This window comes from Orcinus orca, chromosome 3, assembly GCF_937001465.1.
Source record: "Orcinus orca chromosome 3, mOrcOrc1.1, whole genome shotgun sequence".
Taxonomy (NCBI): domain Eukaryota; kingdom Metazoa; phylum Chordata; class Mammalia; order Artiodactyla; family Delphinidae; genus Orcinus; species Orcinus orca.
The window spans coordinates 1421900-1436496 of NC_064561.1; the positions used below are offsets into that span (position 1 = coordinate 1421900).

The 14597-nt window shown below is 59.1% G+C and overlaps 1 protein-coding gene and 1 long non-coding RNA gene across 6 annotated transcripts in view; both read left to right on the forward strand.

Annotated features, from left to right (window-relative positions):
- The first annotated feature begins 1154 nt into the window (after positions 1 to 1154).
- Positions 1155 to 14597, forward strand: part of DOT1L (DOT1 like histone lysine methyltransferase) — a 55075-nt gene continuing 41632 nt past the window's right edge. For 2 of the 5 annotated variants that reach the window (XM_049708516.1, XM_049708526.1), the window contains exons 1-2: positions 1155 to 1440; positions 13924 to 13967. In XM_049708516.1, coding sequence (XP_049564473.1) covers positions 1360 to 1440; positions 13924 to 13967 — 125 coding nt within the window. In that variant the 5' untranslated portion in view covers positions 1155 to 1359. Of the gene's footprint in view, positions 1441 to 13605; positions 13800 to 13923; positions 13968 to 14597 lie in introns of those variants that run through there. The other 3 variants (XM_049708519.1, XM_049708518.1, XM_049708515.1) reach the window with 3 other exon arrangements.
- On the forward strand, positions 4938 to 11710 carry LOC125964101 (uncharacterized). The gene is made up of 2 exons (XR_007476767.1): positions 4938 to 8623; positions 8654 to 11710. It is a non-coding gene; the product is annotated as an uncharacterized LOC125964101 (long non-coding RNA).

A 14597-nucleotide genomic window follows, 5' to 3' on the forward strand; every position in this document is an offset into this window, starting at 1 on the left:
TGTATATATACAGCATGTTCACATGTATAATACATATACTATATATACACATACATACATATATACAATATATACACACAAATATATAGGTTTCTATGTATACTATATATAGTACTTACACATATACTACATATGCACGCACATATAAACATATGTGTATATACATATAAACGTGTATGTACATACCTTATATTCAATATATATGCATGCGTACACACATATATATAATATGTATACACACATATACAAATTAATAGTCTTGTATATATTCAGTATTTTTACATATATAGTTTTGTTTTAAGGAGTTGACTCATGTGACCGTGAGGCAGGCAAGTCAGGGCAGGACTCTGGGCTGGAGACACAGGGAAGAGCTGATGTCTGAAGGCCATTGGAGGAACAGTTCCCTCTTTCTACGGAACCTCATTCTTCTCTCGTCCTTCAACTGATTGACGAGGCCCACCCACGCCGTGGCATTGACAATCTCCTTTACGCAAAGTGGACCGATTTCAGGTCCTTCCAGGTCAGGATACCTTCCTGACCATATCTGGGATGTTTGTGGTTGCCGGGGCCCCGCGCAGTGCGCACATGAAATTAACCATCCCCGTAGCGTTGATGACACTTTACTTTCTCCCCCGAGCATTGTCACTACTATTCCAATTAAAATGGGAGCACCAAGAGGGCAGGGCATTTCCTTTTTTGCCAGTACTGAGCGTCCAGGGTCTGGTGCCTAGCATAGGCTAAATAAACGGCATTCTTGGGAACAGAAGCAGGGATTCCGGCTGTCACATTTAATGAGCAATTACAGTCATTAATGACGGGGGGGGGGGGTGGTCACGGTACGCCAAGAGGTGGACTCGAACCCGCCACCGCAGGCCCCGAGGGGTCTCCCCGGGTCCCCACGTCGGGCCGGTGGGGCAGGCCGGGGGCAGCCGAGGACGTGCGTGCGTGCGTTCGTGCGTGCGTGAGAGCGGGCGAGCCCACGGGGCGGGGCTGAGGGGGGGCGCGCGCGGAGCGGCGGGCGGGGCAGCGGGAGCGCGCCGCCTCTTCGCGCCGGGCCCCCCCGCGCGCGCGCCGCGAGTGGTTCAGCCCGGCCCCCGGCTCATTGTGCTCGCCTCACGCCGGCCCAAGATGGCGGCGGCGCTGGAGGCTCCGGGCCTGTGACCACAAAGAGGGAGCCGGGGGCCGGACGGGAGCGCGGCGGCGGCGGCTGAGGCCCAGGCCAGGCCCCCTCCCCTCAGCCTCCCGCCCGCCCGCCCGCCCTCCTCCGCCCGCCCGCCTGCCTGCCCCGCCCCCGCCGGCGGCGCCCCGCCCCTCCCCCAACCGCCCGACTAGCATGGTGCGGCGGCCGCGCGCGCAGACATGGGGGAGAAGCTGGAGCTGAGGCTCAAGTCGCCCGTGGGGGCTGAGCCCGCCGTCTACCCGTGGCCGCTGCCGGTCTACGTGAGTGCCGCCCGTCCCCTCCCCCCGGACCCCCGCTCCTCTTCCCCCACGGCGAGCGCTGGGCCCACCGAGAAACGGAGCGACTCGAGTCCCCAGACCCTCTTTGGACCCTCCTTCCCGCCCCGCCGTGGTTCTCCGCGGCCGTTTCCAGCCTCCGCGCGCAGGGTGGGCAGAGGGGAGCCGGGGCCGGCCGGGGGCGCAGACTCGGCCGCGGGGACCCCGCGCTTCCGAGGGGCGCCCGAGCCGGGCTGCCGTTGGCTCTGCCGGGCTGGGGTCCCCGGTACCCCCGGGCCTGGACTGCCGGCGGGCTTGCCTGTCCGTACTTTATGATCTGACATGTAGGGTTTCTTCTTCCTGGTAGTTAATTCTTGGCGCTGTCAACGTGCTTAGCTTTTTTATTTTTGAGGACACCCTTTTCTCCCTCTTTCCAGTTTTTTGTGTTTTTGTTTTGTTTTAGTTAGGCATTTTGTCCCTCTGATCTTGAGTGGCAGGACTGGCTGGACCTTTGGAAAGGAGGCATTCTGTTCCCTGATCTTGAGTGGGTGGGCTGGCAGGACCCTTGGAACGGAGGCGTTCTGTGCCCTGATCATGAGTGGGTGGGCTGGCAGGACCCTTGGAGAGGAGGCGTTCTGTCACCTAATTTGAGTGGGAGGGCTGGCAGGACCCTTGGAGAGGAGGCGTTCTGTCACCTAATTTGAGTGGGTGGACTGGCCGGACCCTTGGAGAGGAGGCATTCTGTCCCCTGATTTTGAGTGGCCTTTGGAAAATGACAGGGCAAACGGAAATTTACACAGGCGTCCCGGTGGTTCCAGAAATGTAGGGTGCCCAGCCGGGTGGGCGCCCGGCCTCTCGTCCCCGGTGGCGGCGTGGTGCGCGTGTTCGTGTCCCAGGGTCCACGCTTGGGCCCTGTAGCCCGCCTTCGGGAGGGAAAGCGCAGCGGGCGCCGTGGGCCGGCGCCTTTGGGGCGCTCTTTCGCGCGCTCGGCTTGCGGGGGACCGGCCTCCAGGGACCCGGCGGGGAAGCCCGCGCGCCCCGCCCCTCGCGCGGGCTCCGTGTGTGTCAGTTTGTGGAAACTGTGTCGCGGCCGGGGGCGGGGTCGGGACGCTGGGACCGCCCGGGAGCCGATGTTGGCTCCGGGCCGCGGTTCTCCCCGGTTCTCCGAGGTCCGAGGATTTCCAGCCCGCCACTGCGCACCGGCGCTTTCTATTTTTGCTCTTCCTGCGCCCGGAGGCGCGGCTGAGCCCGGGCTCTGGCTTTTCCGGTTGGGTAGCTCCGGGTGGCCCGGTGGGCGGCCTGAGCAGTGGGCAGGGCGGGGAGACATCCCAGGGCACGGAAACTGAAAGTGGGGAGAACCTTCAGAACTCCAGCTGATCCACTTGCCTCACCTCCCCCGCCCCTCTTACTGCACTTGTCATGTACCGGTTGGCTGGCCGGCGCATTTTTCAAAATGTAATAATTCGTTTATCCTTAGTAGCCGTGAAGCATAGTTCACTTGTAGTGCACAGTTCTAGGAGTTTTGACAGATGATCGCCGTCAGGCGGCAGAGCAATCCCGTCATCCCATTTGCTGCCCTTTGGCGCCAGCGCGCCTCTAGCCTCTTGGCCACTAATCTCCTCTCTGTCCCTAAGGTTTTGGCTTTTCCAGAAAGTCAGATAAACGGAACAACAGTATGTAGCTTTTTGATTCTGGCTGCTTTGGCTCAGCAAAACCTATCAGAGATTCATCCCTGTTTTTTTTTTTTAATATTTATTTATTTAGTTATTTACTTGGCTGTGGTGGGTCTTAGTTGCGGCACATGGGATCTTCATTGCCGCGTGCAGGATCTTTTAGTTGCGGCGTGCGGGATCTAGTTCCCTGAGCAGGGATGGACCCCAGGCCCCCTGCATTGGGAGCGCGGAGTCTTAGCCACTGGACCACCAGGGAAGTCCGTCATCCCTGTTGTTGCGGGTATGAGAAGTCACCCCTTTTTCTTCCTGTGTTGTATTCCATTTTCCGTTTGTCCATTCGCCTGCGGGTGGCAGGACTTGTGGGATATTTCCAGTTTTGAGGGGATCAGGAATAAAGCTGCTGTAAACATCCCAGGGCAGGTTTCCATGTGAACTTGGGTTTTTACGTCACTTGAGAAAATACTCAGGAGTGGGACTGGGGACTGTGCTAAGTGTATGTTTAACAACCCTTCTGCATCTTAGAAATTGGTATTTTTGAGTATTGGAAGAATTTAGAAATCCACTGTGACCCAGCACCCAGGCACTTGAAACAAAGATGAAAGTTCATCTGGAGATGGTCACGTTGTCCCCATCTCTGTCTTTTATTCGAGGCAGAGCAAGGCCACAGATTTGTAACCCTTGTAAGAAAGGCCTCATGTGTCCAGGCCCTGGCAGGACCTGGCTTTCTAGCGGTGGGCGGTTCTGAAGTGGAGAGCGTCTTTCCCTTGCTGGCCGGACCTCGCTTGGCAGGGTGCGGGGTGTGCTGCCTGCCTGGCCGGGCGCTCCTCCTGCTGGTCAGCAGCCGTTCCTGGTGTGTCTGTCCCACTACCAGGCAAGCAGTCAGGGGCCCTAGTGAAGGGCTCAGCGAGCCGCAGCCTCCCTAAAGCTTTGCGGGTAACGTCTGCTACCCTCCCATTTCCCCGCTGAGGAATTTTGCTTTCTCATGGGAAGTGAGGGGGCGGTACTTTATAAGAGTTCGTATTTTGTGATGACTCGATGCTGAGTACATTAAGAAAATGGGCTCCTTCTAGAAGCTTAACTTTCCAGAAGGTCAGATTACTCATGTGACCGCACGTTTGAAATGACTGAGCTTGTTTGTTCATTGATTCATTCATTCTGCAAGCACCTCCTGGATATTTACACTCAGTGTTCCAGGGGGCACGGAGGACAGTAGACAGTATTCTTATTCTCAAGAAACTTATGAACGAAGGACGGTAGGTGATCTATAAACACAGAAGGTCACCTGAGGTGTAGTGCCCCGTATATGGGACCAGCTGAGGTCCCAGAGGGTGGGGCTGCCAGGTTTGCCCTGGGGGAGGTGTGGGTGGCTTCTCTGAGGAGGGGGCACCTGCAGGAGGAAGTGCAAACAGCCACAGCCGTCCGCACGCGGAAGTGTCCAGCTTCCAAAATGGGCTTTTGCGCAATTGACAAATGGGAGGGCGGGGTGCAGGGGGTGCAGGGCGAGTTTTGTTCCTTCTGTGACTGAGAGTTCCCAGATATCCACTTGTAGCTCACGGCAGCATTTCTAAAGCAGCATGGCCCTTCTTTTGGTGGGAAAACCGGGTCTCAGCTCAGGAGGGAGCAGGTGGTATCTTCGGCTGCCTGATGGCTGGGCAGGAGCCTGCGAGGGTGTGCAGTGGTCCTTCCCCTCCGTGACTCACTGAGGCTGTGGGCGTGGAGCGGCCCCAGCGTGACTGTCCCTGCCTGCTTCTGGCTTCCTCCTCAGAGCCCACAAGTCTCTGATGAATGCCCGCTGAGCAGTCATGCCCTTCACTCGACTGTGAGTAGTAGCTGAAGTGGGTGGCCGAGTGAGCCATCCCTCCCTATGACTCAGAAAATATTTTCTGATCTGACCTCTGCTGGTATGAGTCCTGCCTGATCTGAGCTCAGGTGGAAGGCAGGTTAACCCTTTAACGACTTTCTGTGGGTGAAGTAGCCTCTTTAAAGAGGAAGGGATCACCTGAAAAGCCTGATATTCCATACGTACGTGACTGTTAGCTTTTGAACTTTTGTACCTTAACGTCCAAATGCTGCCTGTGTACTCTGTTCCTGGTGGGAGGAGCCAGAGGTGGCCGGCCCTTTGGATATTCACTAGGCAGGAGGTGGCGGGAGCTGCAGGGGACCGGCCCCCAGTCTACCTCTAGGAGCTGCGTCCTTTTTTCCTTAATTAAACTTTTTTATTTTGAGATTATCGTAGATTCTTGCACAGCCGTCAGAAATAAGACGGAGACGTCCCACGTTCTCTTTACTCAGTTTGTCCTGATGGTGGCATCTTACAAAGCTACGCACCGATGTAATGATTTTGTTGGCATTGGTACAATCAAGATACAGAGTGTTTGGTGTCCCTTTTGAATTCGGTGACCTGTAGGGTGCGACTGGCTGTGTCTGCGCGTCCCTGGGTCCCAGCCCGGCGCTCGTCTCCCAGGAAACCCCTCTCCTGCCTCTTTCTTTCTGCCGTGTCCTCCTCTCGTGGTCCTGGCGCTCTGCCCCAGTGCGTGCGCCTTCTCTCCCTGGCTGTGGGATGACAGTCCTGTTTCCTTCCTCCCACTCAGGGCGCTGCCTGGAGGCCTCTTTGGCATCTTCTCTGTCCCTTCAAGCTGTCCCTGCCGTTCCCACCAGCCAGGTCTCCTGCCGCGCCCATGGCGTTGAGCGGTCCCAAGGGTGTTCACAGAGGACGTGCTGGGTGTCTGTCTGCCGTGCTCCGCAGCTCACACGTGGCTCTGTAGTGCCTCCCTCACCGCCCGCCTTTGTCGTTCCTTCCCAGACTCTCTCTCCCCACCCATGGGCGCTGTCGCGGTGCCTGGCCCGGGGCTCTGTTCCTTGGCGCCCCTGTGTCGGACCGGGCCCTCTTCCTGTCCAGGGCGCCTGGCAGGGCTGCCGAGTCACAGGTTCCCGTGAGCTGCAGTTGGGAGGCCGGAGGCTGTGTGCTTCACTGAGTATTGACCTTGGATGACGATGTCTCCTCATCTCTGAGGGGCTTCCGTTTAAATCCCCTCAGTTAGTCATGGGGTGCGCAGCCAATGCCAGGAAAGCGCGTTAGACTCACACCAGGTGCACGGGCAGCCGGTGTGTGAGAGAGGTTACCTCTGAGAATGCTTCTCCCTTAAAAACCTGATGCGTCTTTTCCCGGGTGGGGAAGGGGTTTTGCAGGCTGTGTGCTGGGGGCCAGGGGGCCGCCACGGGGTGGTGCCCACAGGGATGGCGGGAGTCGTGAGGCTCGGGGCGGGGAGCTCTCGGGAAGGATTTGCACGTCGCATGGTGGTGGTGGCTCACATTTCCCGTGGTCTGCAGGTGGCTCCCTGGCGTCTGCTCTGTGCTCACCCTGCAGGCTGAGTGAGGCTCCCACCGGGGAGCAGGTGCTGGGGCCACAGGACACGCTGGGCCCACACCTGGTCTGGGACAGACACCAGGTGAAGGGGCGGGACAAGGGGAAGAGGAGCCGTGCTGGGTCTTGTGGGTTTTGTGTCTTTTTAAATAACAGCTTTGTCAAGATAGCATTCACACACCACCCATGTGAAGTGTACAATTTAGTGGCTTCTACTATATTCACAGAGCGGTGCAACCATCACTTCTAATTCCAGAACGTTCCATCAGCGCAAAGGGCCCGCAGTCCCCTGCCCCAGCCCCTGACACTAGGAACCCATTCTCTGTGTCTGTGGATCTGCCTGTTCTGGACGGCTCCCATCAGTGGAATCACACACTGTGTGTCCTTCTGTGTCTGGCTTCTCTCAACTGAGCATCGTGTTCTCAGGGTCCGTCCACGTTGTTGTGTCAGGGCTTCACCCCTTTGCGTGGCTGAGTGATGCTCCCGTGTGTGTGGACCAGGTTGTAGGGTCTCGAAGCCCCTGGAGAGGCGTTCGTTTGGCTTGGTCCTGGGGTGGGGCGATGACAGTTGCACTGATACGGTGCTAACAGGACCCCTTGCTGGAGTGGGAGACAGTTGAAGGCTGGGGGTGCAGCTCGCCTTGGCCTTTGAGACCGCGGGGTGGAGGCCATGCTGCTGCTTGTCGCTTGGGGAGCTCCAGGTGAGTCCTTCTCCAGCTGTGCCCCCTCGGTCCCTGGGCTTTCCCTCCCTTCCCGTCACGGCCTCGGCCTCAGGCCGGACTGCTCTGTGGCAGTAAAGCATTTTCTTTGGTGAGGGCAAGAAAAGTTCTGGTGGTGAACTTTTGGTGGTTGTGTTCCCCCGTCCCACCGGAGTCACTGCACGACGGCCCCTCCATGCGGACCCCCGGCATCAGGCGCTAAGCACTTGCAGGCGCTCCTTGTGTGGGTGGGTGACCTGGGCTGTTACAGGTGGGCTAGTTTGGATTGAAGCAACTGAAATGGTCTTGTCACCCCTGGAGCCACCGTGGCACCCCGTCCTCCTATGGACACACCCATGCCCGTCCTGCAGAAGGACGGCTGCCCGGACAGCAGGGCGTCCCAGCCGGTCCTGGCTCTGCGCAGACTAGCTTCCGTGAGCTGCGGACCCAGGCGTGGAGCTCAGGGTCAGGTCTGGAAACGCTCCCGCAGGTGTGGCGGTAGGTGAGGGGGCACAGGAGCCACGCACATGCCCTACTGGGAGCCACGTGACGAGTCAAAAGGGGGAGGCGAGGTACGTTTTCATAGCGTTGTACATAACCGAGTATAGCCCAAATACTACGTTTTCAACGTGTCGTTTAAAAAATTAGTAAAGGGCAGTTTTACTTCGTGTGTGTGTGCTCGCGCGTGCTGTCTTAGAAATCTGCGTGCATCTTGTGCTCACAGCACACGTCACTGGAGTGGGCCAGCGCGCACCATTGCCCCTTGTCCAGGTGGCCAGGGGCCGCTGTGGGCACAGTGAGGCTCTAGACCCCTCTCCCTCGTGAGGGCTCCTTCCTTGGACCCTGGTCATCGGTACCCCAGTGTGCACAGCGGGTCCCACCCGCCCGGGTCAGGGCCACGGGCCCACCGTGTCCTGCACCGTGTCCGTGGCCCGGGAGCCACGAGCCTGCTCCCTCTTCTCTCTTCCTCCTCCAGCTGGACTTTGGCCTCATGGGGTCCCGGCAGCCCCTTCCTGTTTTCCCATGTTGACTGTTCTTGCAGTGCCAGTCTCGCGGGCAGGGTTTTGAGACGCGGCTCGGTCCCGAGACCAGCCTGGTTTGTCGCCTGGCCCTGCGGGGAGAGGACCGGATGGGCGGTGGGAGGAGATCCTCCTTCCTGGCTCTCTCCTTTGCATCGCTTTACCGGGCGGTTCCCATCCTTGGCCTGGCTTGTCCTCAGGTACGGTCCTGGGGCCAGGCAGCACCCCCTTGCTGGGGGCCTGCGGACATCCAGGGCTGACTGTGGACAAGACCCGTGTGATGCTGCACAGCCAATCTCTCTGCCACCCCTGCCCCTGGGTGAAATGCACTCATTTTCAATTGAAAACCTGTTTGCTTCTTGAATACTCAGGCCCACCGCAGGCGCTGGCCCTCTGCCTCCCCCTACACGCCCTGCTCCCTCTCCTTGGCAAGTGGGTGCTCCCCAGCGGGGCTGCAGGCTGAGAGGTGCTCCCCAGCGGGGCTGCAGGCTGAGAGGTGAGGCTGAGCTCCTTCACTGGGCCTCGGGGCCCTCTGCTCACCCACCTGGCTTTCCTCCCAGACTGAGAGCCTTCTGTGGATTTTCCACTCCTCCAGCCAGACCTCTGCTCTCAAAGCCCTGCCACTGAGAGAGGCAGACAGACAGCCGGCAGAACTCCCGCCGTGTTCCATCTCCCGTGCCTTTGACTCCTCCCGCTGTGCTTCTCCACTTTGGGAAGCAGTGCGTGCATCACATCCTGGCTGCTCTGTCCCACTTGCCTTGGCCTCCACCCCAGGTCTCCAGAGGTGTGCAGAGCCTCGGGGAAGAAGGCAGCGACCCCCAGCCCGCAGGCAGTGCCCCCTGCAGCCTGCTGGGGAGTGGGGACCGCGGGCAGAGTCCCAGGGTGCTCCCCCTCGGCACCTCCTGGGCACTTATGCCCCCAGCAGACGGTGATACAGAGTGTGGTCCCTGCTTGCTTCAGGCCGGTGGTTCTCTGAGCAGGGCCCCTGGGCCAGCAGCTTCCCCACCAGCTGGAACTGGTTAGGAATGCGGGTTCCTGGGGCCCAGACCTGCTGACTCTGAAACTTTGCGGGTGGGCCCCAGAGCTCCACTCTGACCAGGGATTCTGATGCTCGTCCCGGTGTGATGCCCCTGCCTCGGAGGCCCCCTGGGTCCCGGCGTCTTCCTGCTGCAAGTGGGAAGAGGAGGACGGAGTCCACGTCTTGTCTCCTCCCTAGTCTCTGCCCCCTGCCTCTCGCCGGGTCCTCGAGGGACGATGTTTCCAGATGTCGTGCCCCTGTCACCGTGAACCAGCCTGTGTGCTCAGGGGTGGGCTGTGCCCTGGCAGCGAGCACCCAGGAGGCCTCCTGTCCAGGCTCCTCAGGCCGGGTGCAGGGCCTGTGGGGACGAGCAGGGGCAAAACCAGACCTGCGGGCGTCCGGGTGGAGTTCCTGTTCCCACACCTGTCTTCACGGTCAAGGAGGAGGCAGGGGCCTGCCGAGTGGGACAGCCAGACTCCCCAGCCCCGTGGGCGGCCCCCGCCCTCCCCTGAGCTGGGCAGGGGAGGGGAGCGGACGGGACGGGCTTGGTGGCGGCTCAGGCCTGATGACAGCCCCCGGCTTGCGCACAGCGTGCTTTTTCAGGCGGGAACGGCTGTGCTTATTGCGGCTGCTTTCCCAGGACCCCGCAGTGAGGCCGCGGCTTTGTGCTGAGCAGCATTTCGCTAAGCCTCTGCGCGGCTTCCTGCGGAGGCTCTGAGGCTGTCAGTGAGAAGAGCCTGGGTTAGTCACTGACTCAGCAGGCAGCCAGCAGCGGGCCGGGGCTGTGGCTGGGACAGGGAGGCCGGGCGTCCCGTGCAGCAAGACCAGGGCTGGCCTCAAACTCCGGAGTTCCAGGGTTCCCCTGGGGAAGGAGGTGTGGGCGCTCCTAAGCGTGGGCTTCCTCAGGGCTGTTCTCAGTTGGACCTTTCTGGGTCGGCTTCTGGCGTCAATCTGTTCTGAAGGCCTGTGAAGCAGAAGAAGAGGCCACAGCCGAGAAGCTGTGAGAGCTTCTGAATCATCGATGGTGATCAGGGCATCTTAAATCATACGACTCAGGACGGTCGCTGGAAGCTGGCCAGTCCCTAAAGCAGCATCCTCAGATAGTAGGAGGCACATCATAAACTGTTTCCTTCCTTTTGTTCTGGTTTGAAAGTTGAAAGCTTGGGAAAGCTTGAGTTCATCTCATCACAGATGAGACCACGTTCCAGGCCCCCGTCTTCCCAGGTCTGCGTGATTCGGTCTGAGACGTGGTGGCTCAGCCAGGGCTGCGGCCCGCGTGCCGTGAGGGCCCCTGCCGCCCCTGCAGGAGGAGCGTCTCTGGGGCGCGTCCAGCCTCCTGGGGGGCGCCAAGGGAGGGAGCGCAGTCCGAGCCGGCACGGGGCTGCCACGCGGCGCACGCTCAGGCACACGCGCATGCTCACGGGGTCCTTTCAGAGCTCACACCCTGTTTTGTAACTCCACAGTGGTGACTGGAATCAGACTCTCCTGGCTGCTGCCACGTCCTCCTGTGGCTCTAAGACTTGTTCTTACGGGCCGTGCTCGCAGGGTAGTGTATCGGCCTAAACGCAGACGTGAATTTAGCAGCTTGAGACGACGCACACTGATGACCTCCCGTGGTTTCTGAGGGCAGGGATTCAGAGCAGGCGGGCCAGGGGATTCCGGCCGAGGGTCCCTCAGGAGGCTGCAGTAGGGGCTTTAGCCGGGGCTGCCCCATCTGAAGGCTGGACCGGGCGGGATGCCTGGCTTCCAGGAGGCCCCTCCCGTGGCTCCTCTGCACGTGGGCCCCGCAGGGCTGCTGAGGCTCCTCAGTGCACGGGGGCCGGCTCCCCTCAGGAGGAGTGTGACGTGGGAGAGCGTTGGTGGAAAGTTCTAGACCCTCCTCCTCATCCTGTGACTACCTCAGCGCCTTGTACACTGTGCTGTGTGCGTTTGTCTCTGAGCAGACCCTGCAGGACAGCGTGGCGTCTTCTCTGCTTTCAGTGGGTCCAGGAGCCCAGGGAGTTCAGGGCTGCCAGGACTGTCTTTGTGGACTCACTGAATGTTGGGGACCAGGAACAGAGTCTGTCGGCCGTGTGAGTGTCTGAGATGCTCAGTGTCTTCCTACTGAGGCGGAGGTGCTTCTAACGATACCGTGCATTTCCTCCTGTAGGTTTTGTTGTGGTTTTTTGTTTGTTTGTTTTTGCCACACCGTGCAGCATGTGGGATCTTAGTTCTGTGACCAGGGATTGAACCTGGGCCCTCGGCAGTGAAAGCACAGAGTCGTAACCACTGGACCGCCAGGGAAGTCCCTGTTGTTCTTGTTGTTGATAGCTGTTTTGAGGTGTAATTCCCACAGTCTTCACCTCATCCACCTAAAGCATGCTGTTCCCTGCTTTGTAGTGTATTCATTGAGTGCAGTCGTCACTACTACCAATTTTAGAACATTCCATCACCCCGAGAGGAAACCCCGTCCCCATTAGTATCCCTCCCACCCCCCTCTACAGCCCCTGACAACCAGGAACCCACTCTCTGTCTCTGTGGATCTGCCTGTTCTGGACATTTCCCATCAATGGAATCACACCCTGTGTGTCCTCCTCTGTCTGGCTTCTCTGACTGAGCATCATGTTCTCAGGGTCTGTCCACGTTGTAGCGAGGGTCAGTGCTTCACACTTTCTCATGGATGGATAATATTTCAGTGTGTGGAGGGACACATTTGTTTATTTGTTCATCTGTTGATGGACATTTGGGTGGTTTCCACCTTTTGGCGGTTGTGAATCACGCCTCTGTGAACATTAATGTTCAGGGGTTTTTTTGTGTGTGGTTTTTTTTTTTGGTCGTGTTGGGTCTTCGTTGCTATGCATGGGCTTTCTCTAGTTGTGGTGAGTGGGGGCTACTCTTTCTTGCAGTGCGCGGGCTTCTCATTGCAGTGGCTTCTCTTGTTGCGGAGCACAGGCTCTAGGCACGCAGGCTTCAGTAGTTGCAGCATGCAGGCTCAGTAGTTGTGGTGCACGGGCTTCGTTGCTCCGCGGCATGTAGGATCTTACCAGACTAGGGCTCGAACCTGTGTCCCCTGCATTGGCAGCTGGATTCTTAACCACTGTGCCACCAGCCACCAGGGAAACCCAATGTTCAGCGTTTTGTGTGGACAAATATTCTCATTTCTCTTGGGCAGACACCAGGAGAGGAATTGCTGGGTCATTTGCTAACTGTTTAACCTTTGAGGAGCTGCCAGACTGTTTTCCAAACCCAGCTGTCCTCACTGTTTCCTGCCGTTTGCCAGGAGGCCTTGGGGCCGATCAGTGGTTCTTCCCAAGGGTTTCTGGGTCAGCAGTGGTGCTGATGCTGCGGGTCGCTTCCCCCGTCTCGGGAACCACTGGTCTGCAGGGCTGTCCTGTGCTGGACCGCACGTGCTCCATCTCCCGCCCCCTGCCTTGTCTAAGTAATATGAGTTCAATGGATATTTACTGCTCCGTCCTTGGTAAGTTGGAGGATGTTATTAAGAACGATAGAAGATTGGTTTTTTTCCTTTGCCTTAAAAAATAAGACTCTGGGCAAAAGGTCACATATCGTAATTCTATTTACAAAGGTCCAGAACTGGCAAATCCACAGAAACAGAGAGTGGGTTAGTGTTATCACGGGCTGGGGAGGGGATTGGGGTACGTCTGCTAATGGGGTGATGGGATGTTCTGGAACTAGATAGAGGTGATGGTTGCACAGCTCTGAATGTATTAAAACCCACTGAACTGTATACTTGAAGTGGAGGCCCATTCTGTGTGAATTATATCTCAGTAGGGCTGCTGTTGCAAACATGAGGCTTAGGACACAAAGGGTGTTTCCGGAGTTGTTTGACCTGTTAGGAACACTGCGCCGTGGGGGGCCCTGTCCTGGGACCTTACGGGCATCCGTGCCCTGACCTGCAGGGACTCTGCCCGCGTTGCCATCCTCCTCTGAATCGTGGAAATGGTGGCCTGGGCTGAGAGGGGCAGTCGCTGTCCCGGGGCAGGGCTGGCAGCTCTGGGCCTGACCATCTCACCTCCGGCTTCAGCCCATGCTCTTCGCAGCCCCTCCTCTCGCTGTGCATCCTTTCGAGACCCCTCCTCACCACGATAGAAACCTTCACTGGCGGGGCAGAGGTGCAGTCTAGAGTTACAGACCGTCCACACGATGCGTCGTCCTCACTTGGTTTCTGCGCGGTCTTGGGTTAGCTGGCTGCCAAGACCCCGGCGAAAGGCCAGAGCGACCCCCGATGTGCTCCTCGGGAAAAGCGGCGAGGCCAGCCCGCCGGGCGCAGTGGGGCCAGGAGAGCGCCGCTGTGGCCGGGAGGGAGGACCGCTGCTTGCCCGCTCCCGGTGGTTGCACGACTGGTGTTTCCCCATTTTACAGATGGAAACCGAGGCCTGCAGCGGTTCAGGGATTCAGAGCCAGGCCTGTGGCTTCCAGGCTGCAGGAGCGCCCGGGGGAAGTCCTGGGGAAGGAGGGTCGGGGGCTTAGACTCCGTCCCGGTCCCTTCCCCGCAGCCCACTGGGCGGCAGGGCGCTGCAGGAACAGGCGCTCCCGAAGCCAGCGTGTCCCACGTGACAGGACATGGCCCCAGCGCTGTGGGTAGGGCTCTCTGGTAGGTCCCGTGGGTCGGGAAATGAGGCGGGGAGTCCTGGGGGCTGCAGCACCCGCCTCCTCTGGTCGCCACCATCACCGGAGGGTGGAGGGACGGCTCTAAACCCTGTCCCATTGTCTTTCAGGACAAACACCACGATGCTGCTCATGAAATCATCGAGACCATCCGGTGAGTGTGGCACCTGCTGGGGCTGGGCCTCAGGGGCGGGGCCTCGGGGTGGGCCAGTCCTGAGTTCCCAGCAGCCCCCCAGCTGTGCGCTCCCCCATTCCTCCATGCTGATCTGTGTCAGCATCGTCAGCATCGAGGCGGCTTGGGAAGCGGGGCTGTGGGGTCAGGGGTCAAGTCCTCTGAGTGTGACCCAGGACAGGTCTTGGTGCTTCGTGAGCTGGCTTCCTGTGGAAGAGGCTGGAAATCCTGAGTGGCCAGCTTCCCGAGGGACCCCCCCCCTCCCCTCTCGCCTCATCACCTTGCTTTACTCTTCTCCCGTGGGGTTTGGTGTGACCTTTGGGTTTGGGCTGCTCTTCCCTCTGTGAGCCTGCCCCGTGCTGTGCAGAGGAGGCCGGGTGCCCAGGAGGCTGACCCGGACGAGATCTGGGAGGGGGGCCGCCGGCTGTGTTTCTAGTGGGCTGTCTCCTCACGTGGGACCTGAGGGTCTGCGACGGCCTCCAGAGTGCCCTCAGGGGCCCACGCGCGGAATCCTGCGACCGCTCTTGGCTTTAGATGTTCCACGTGTGTGACCGTGGCCCTGGCATCTCGCTGCATTGTTCCTTAAAATCCTTAGCTGTGTAGCCACTGCCT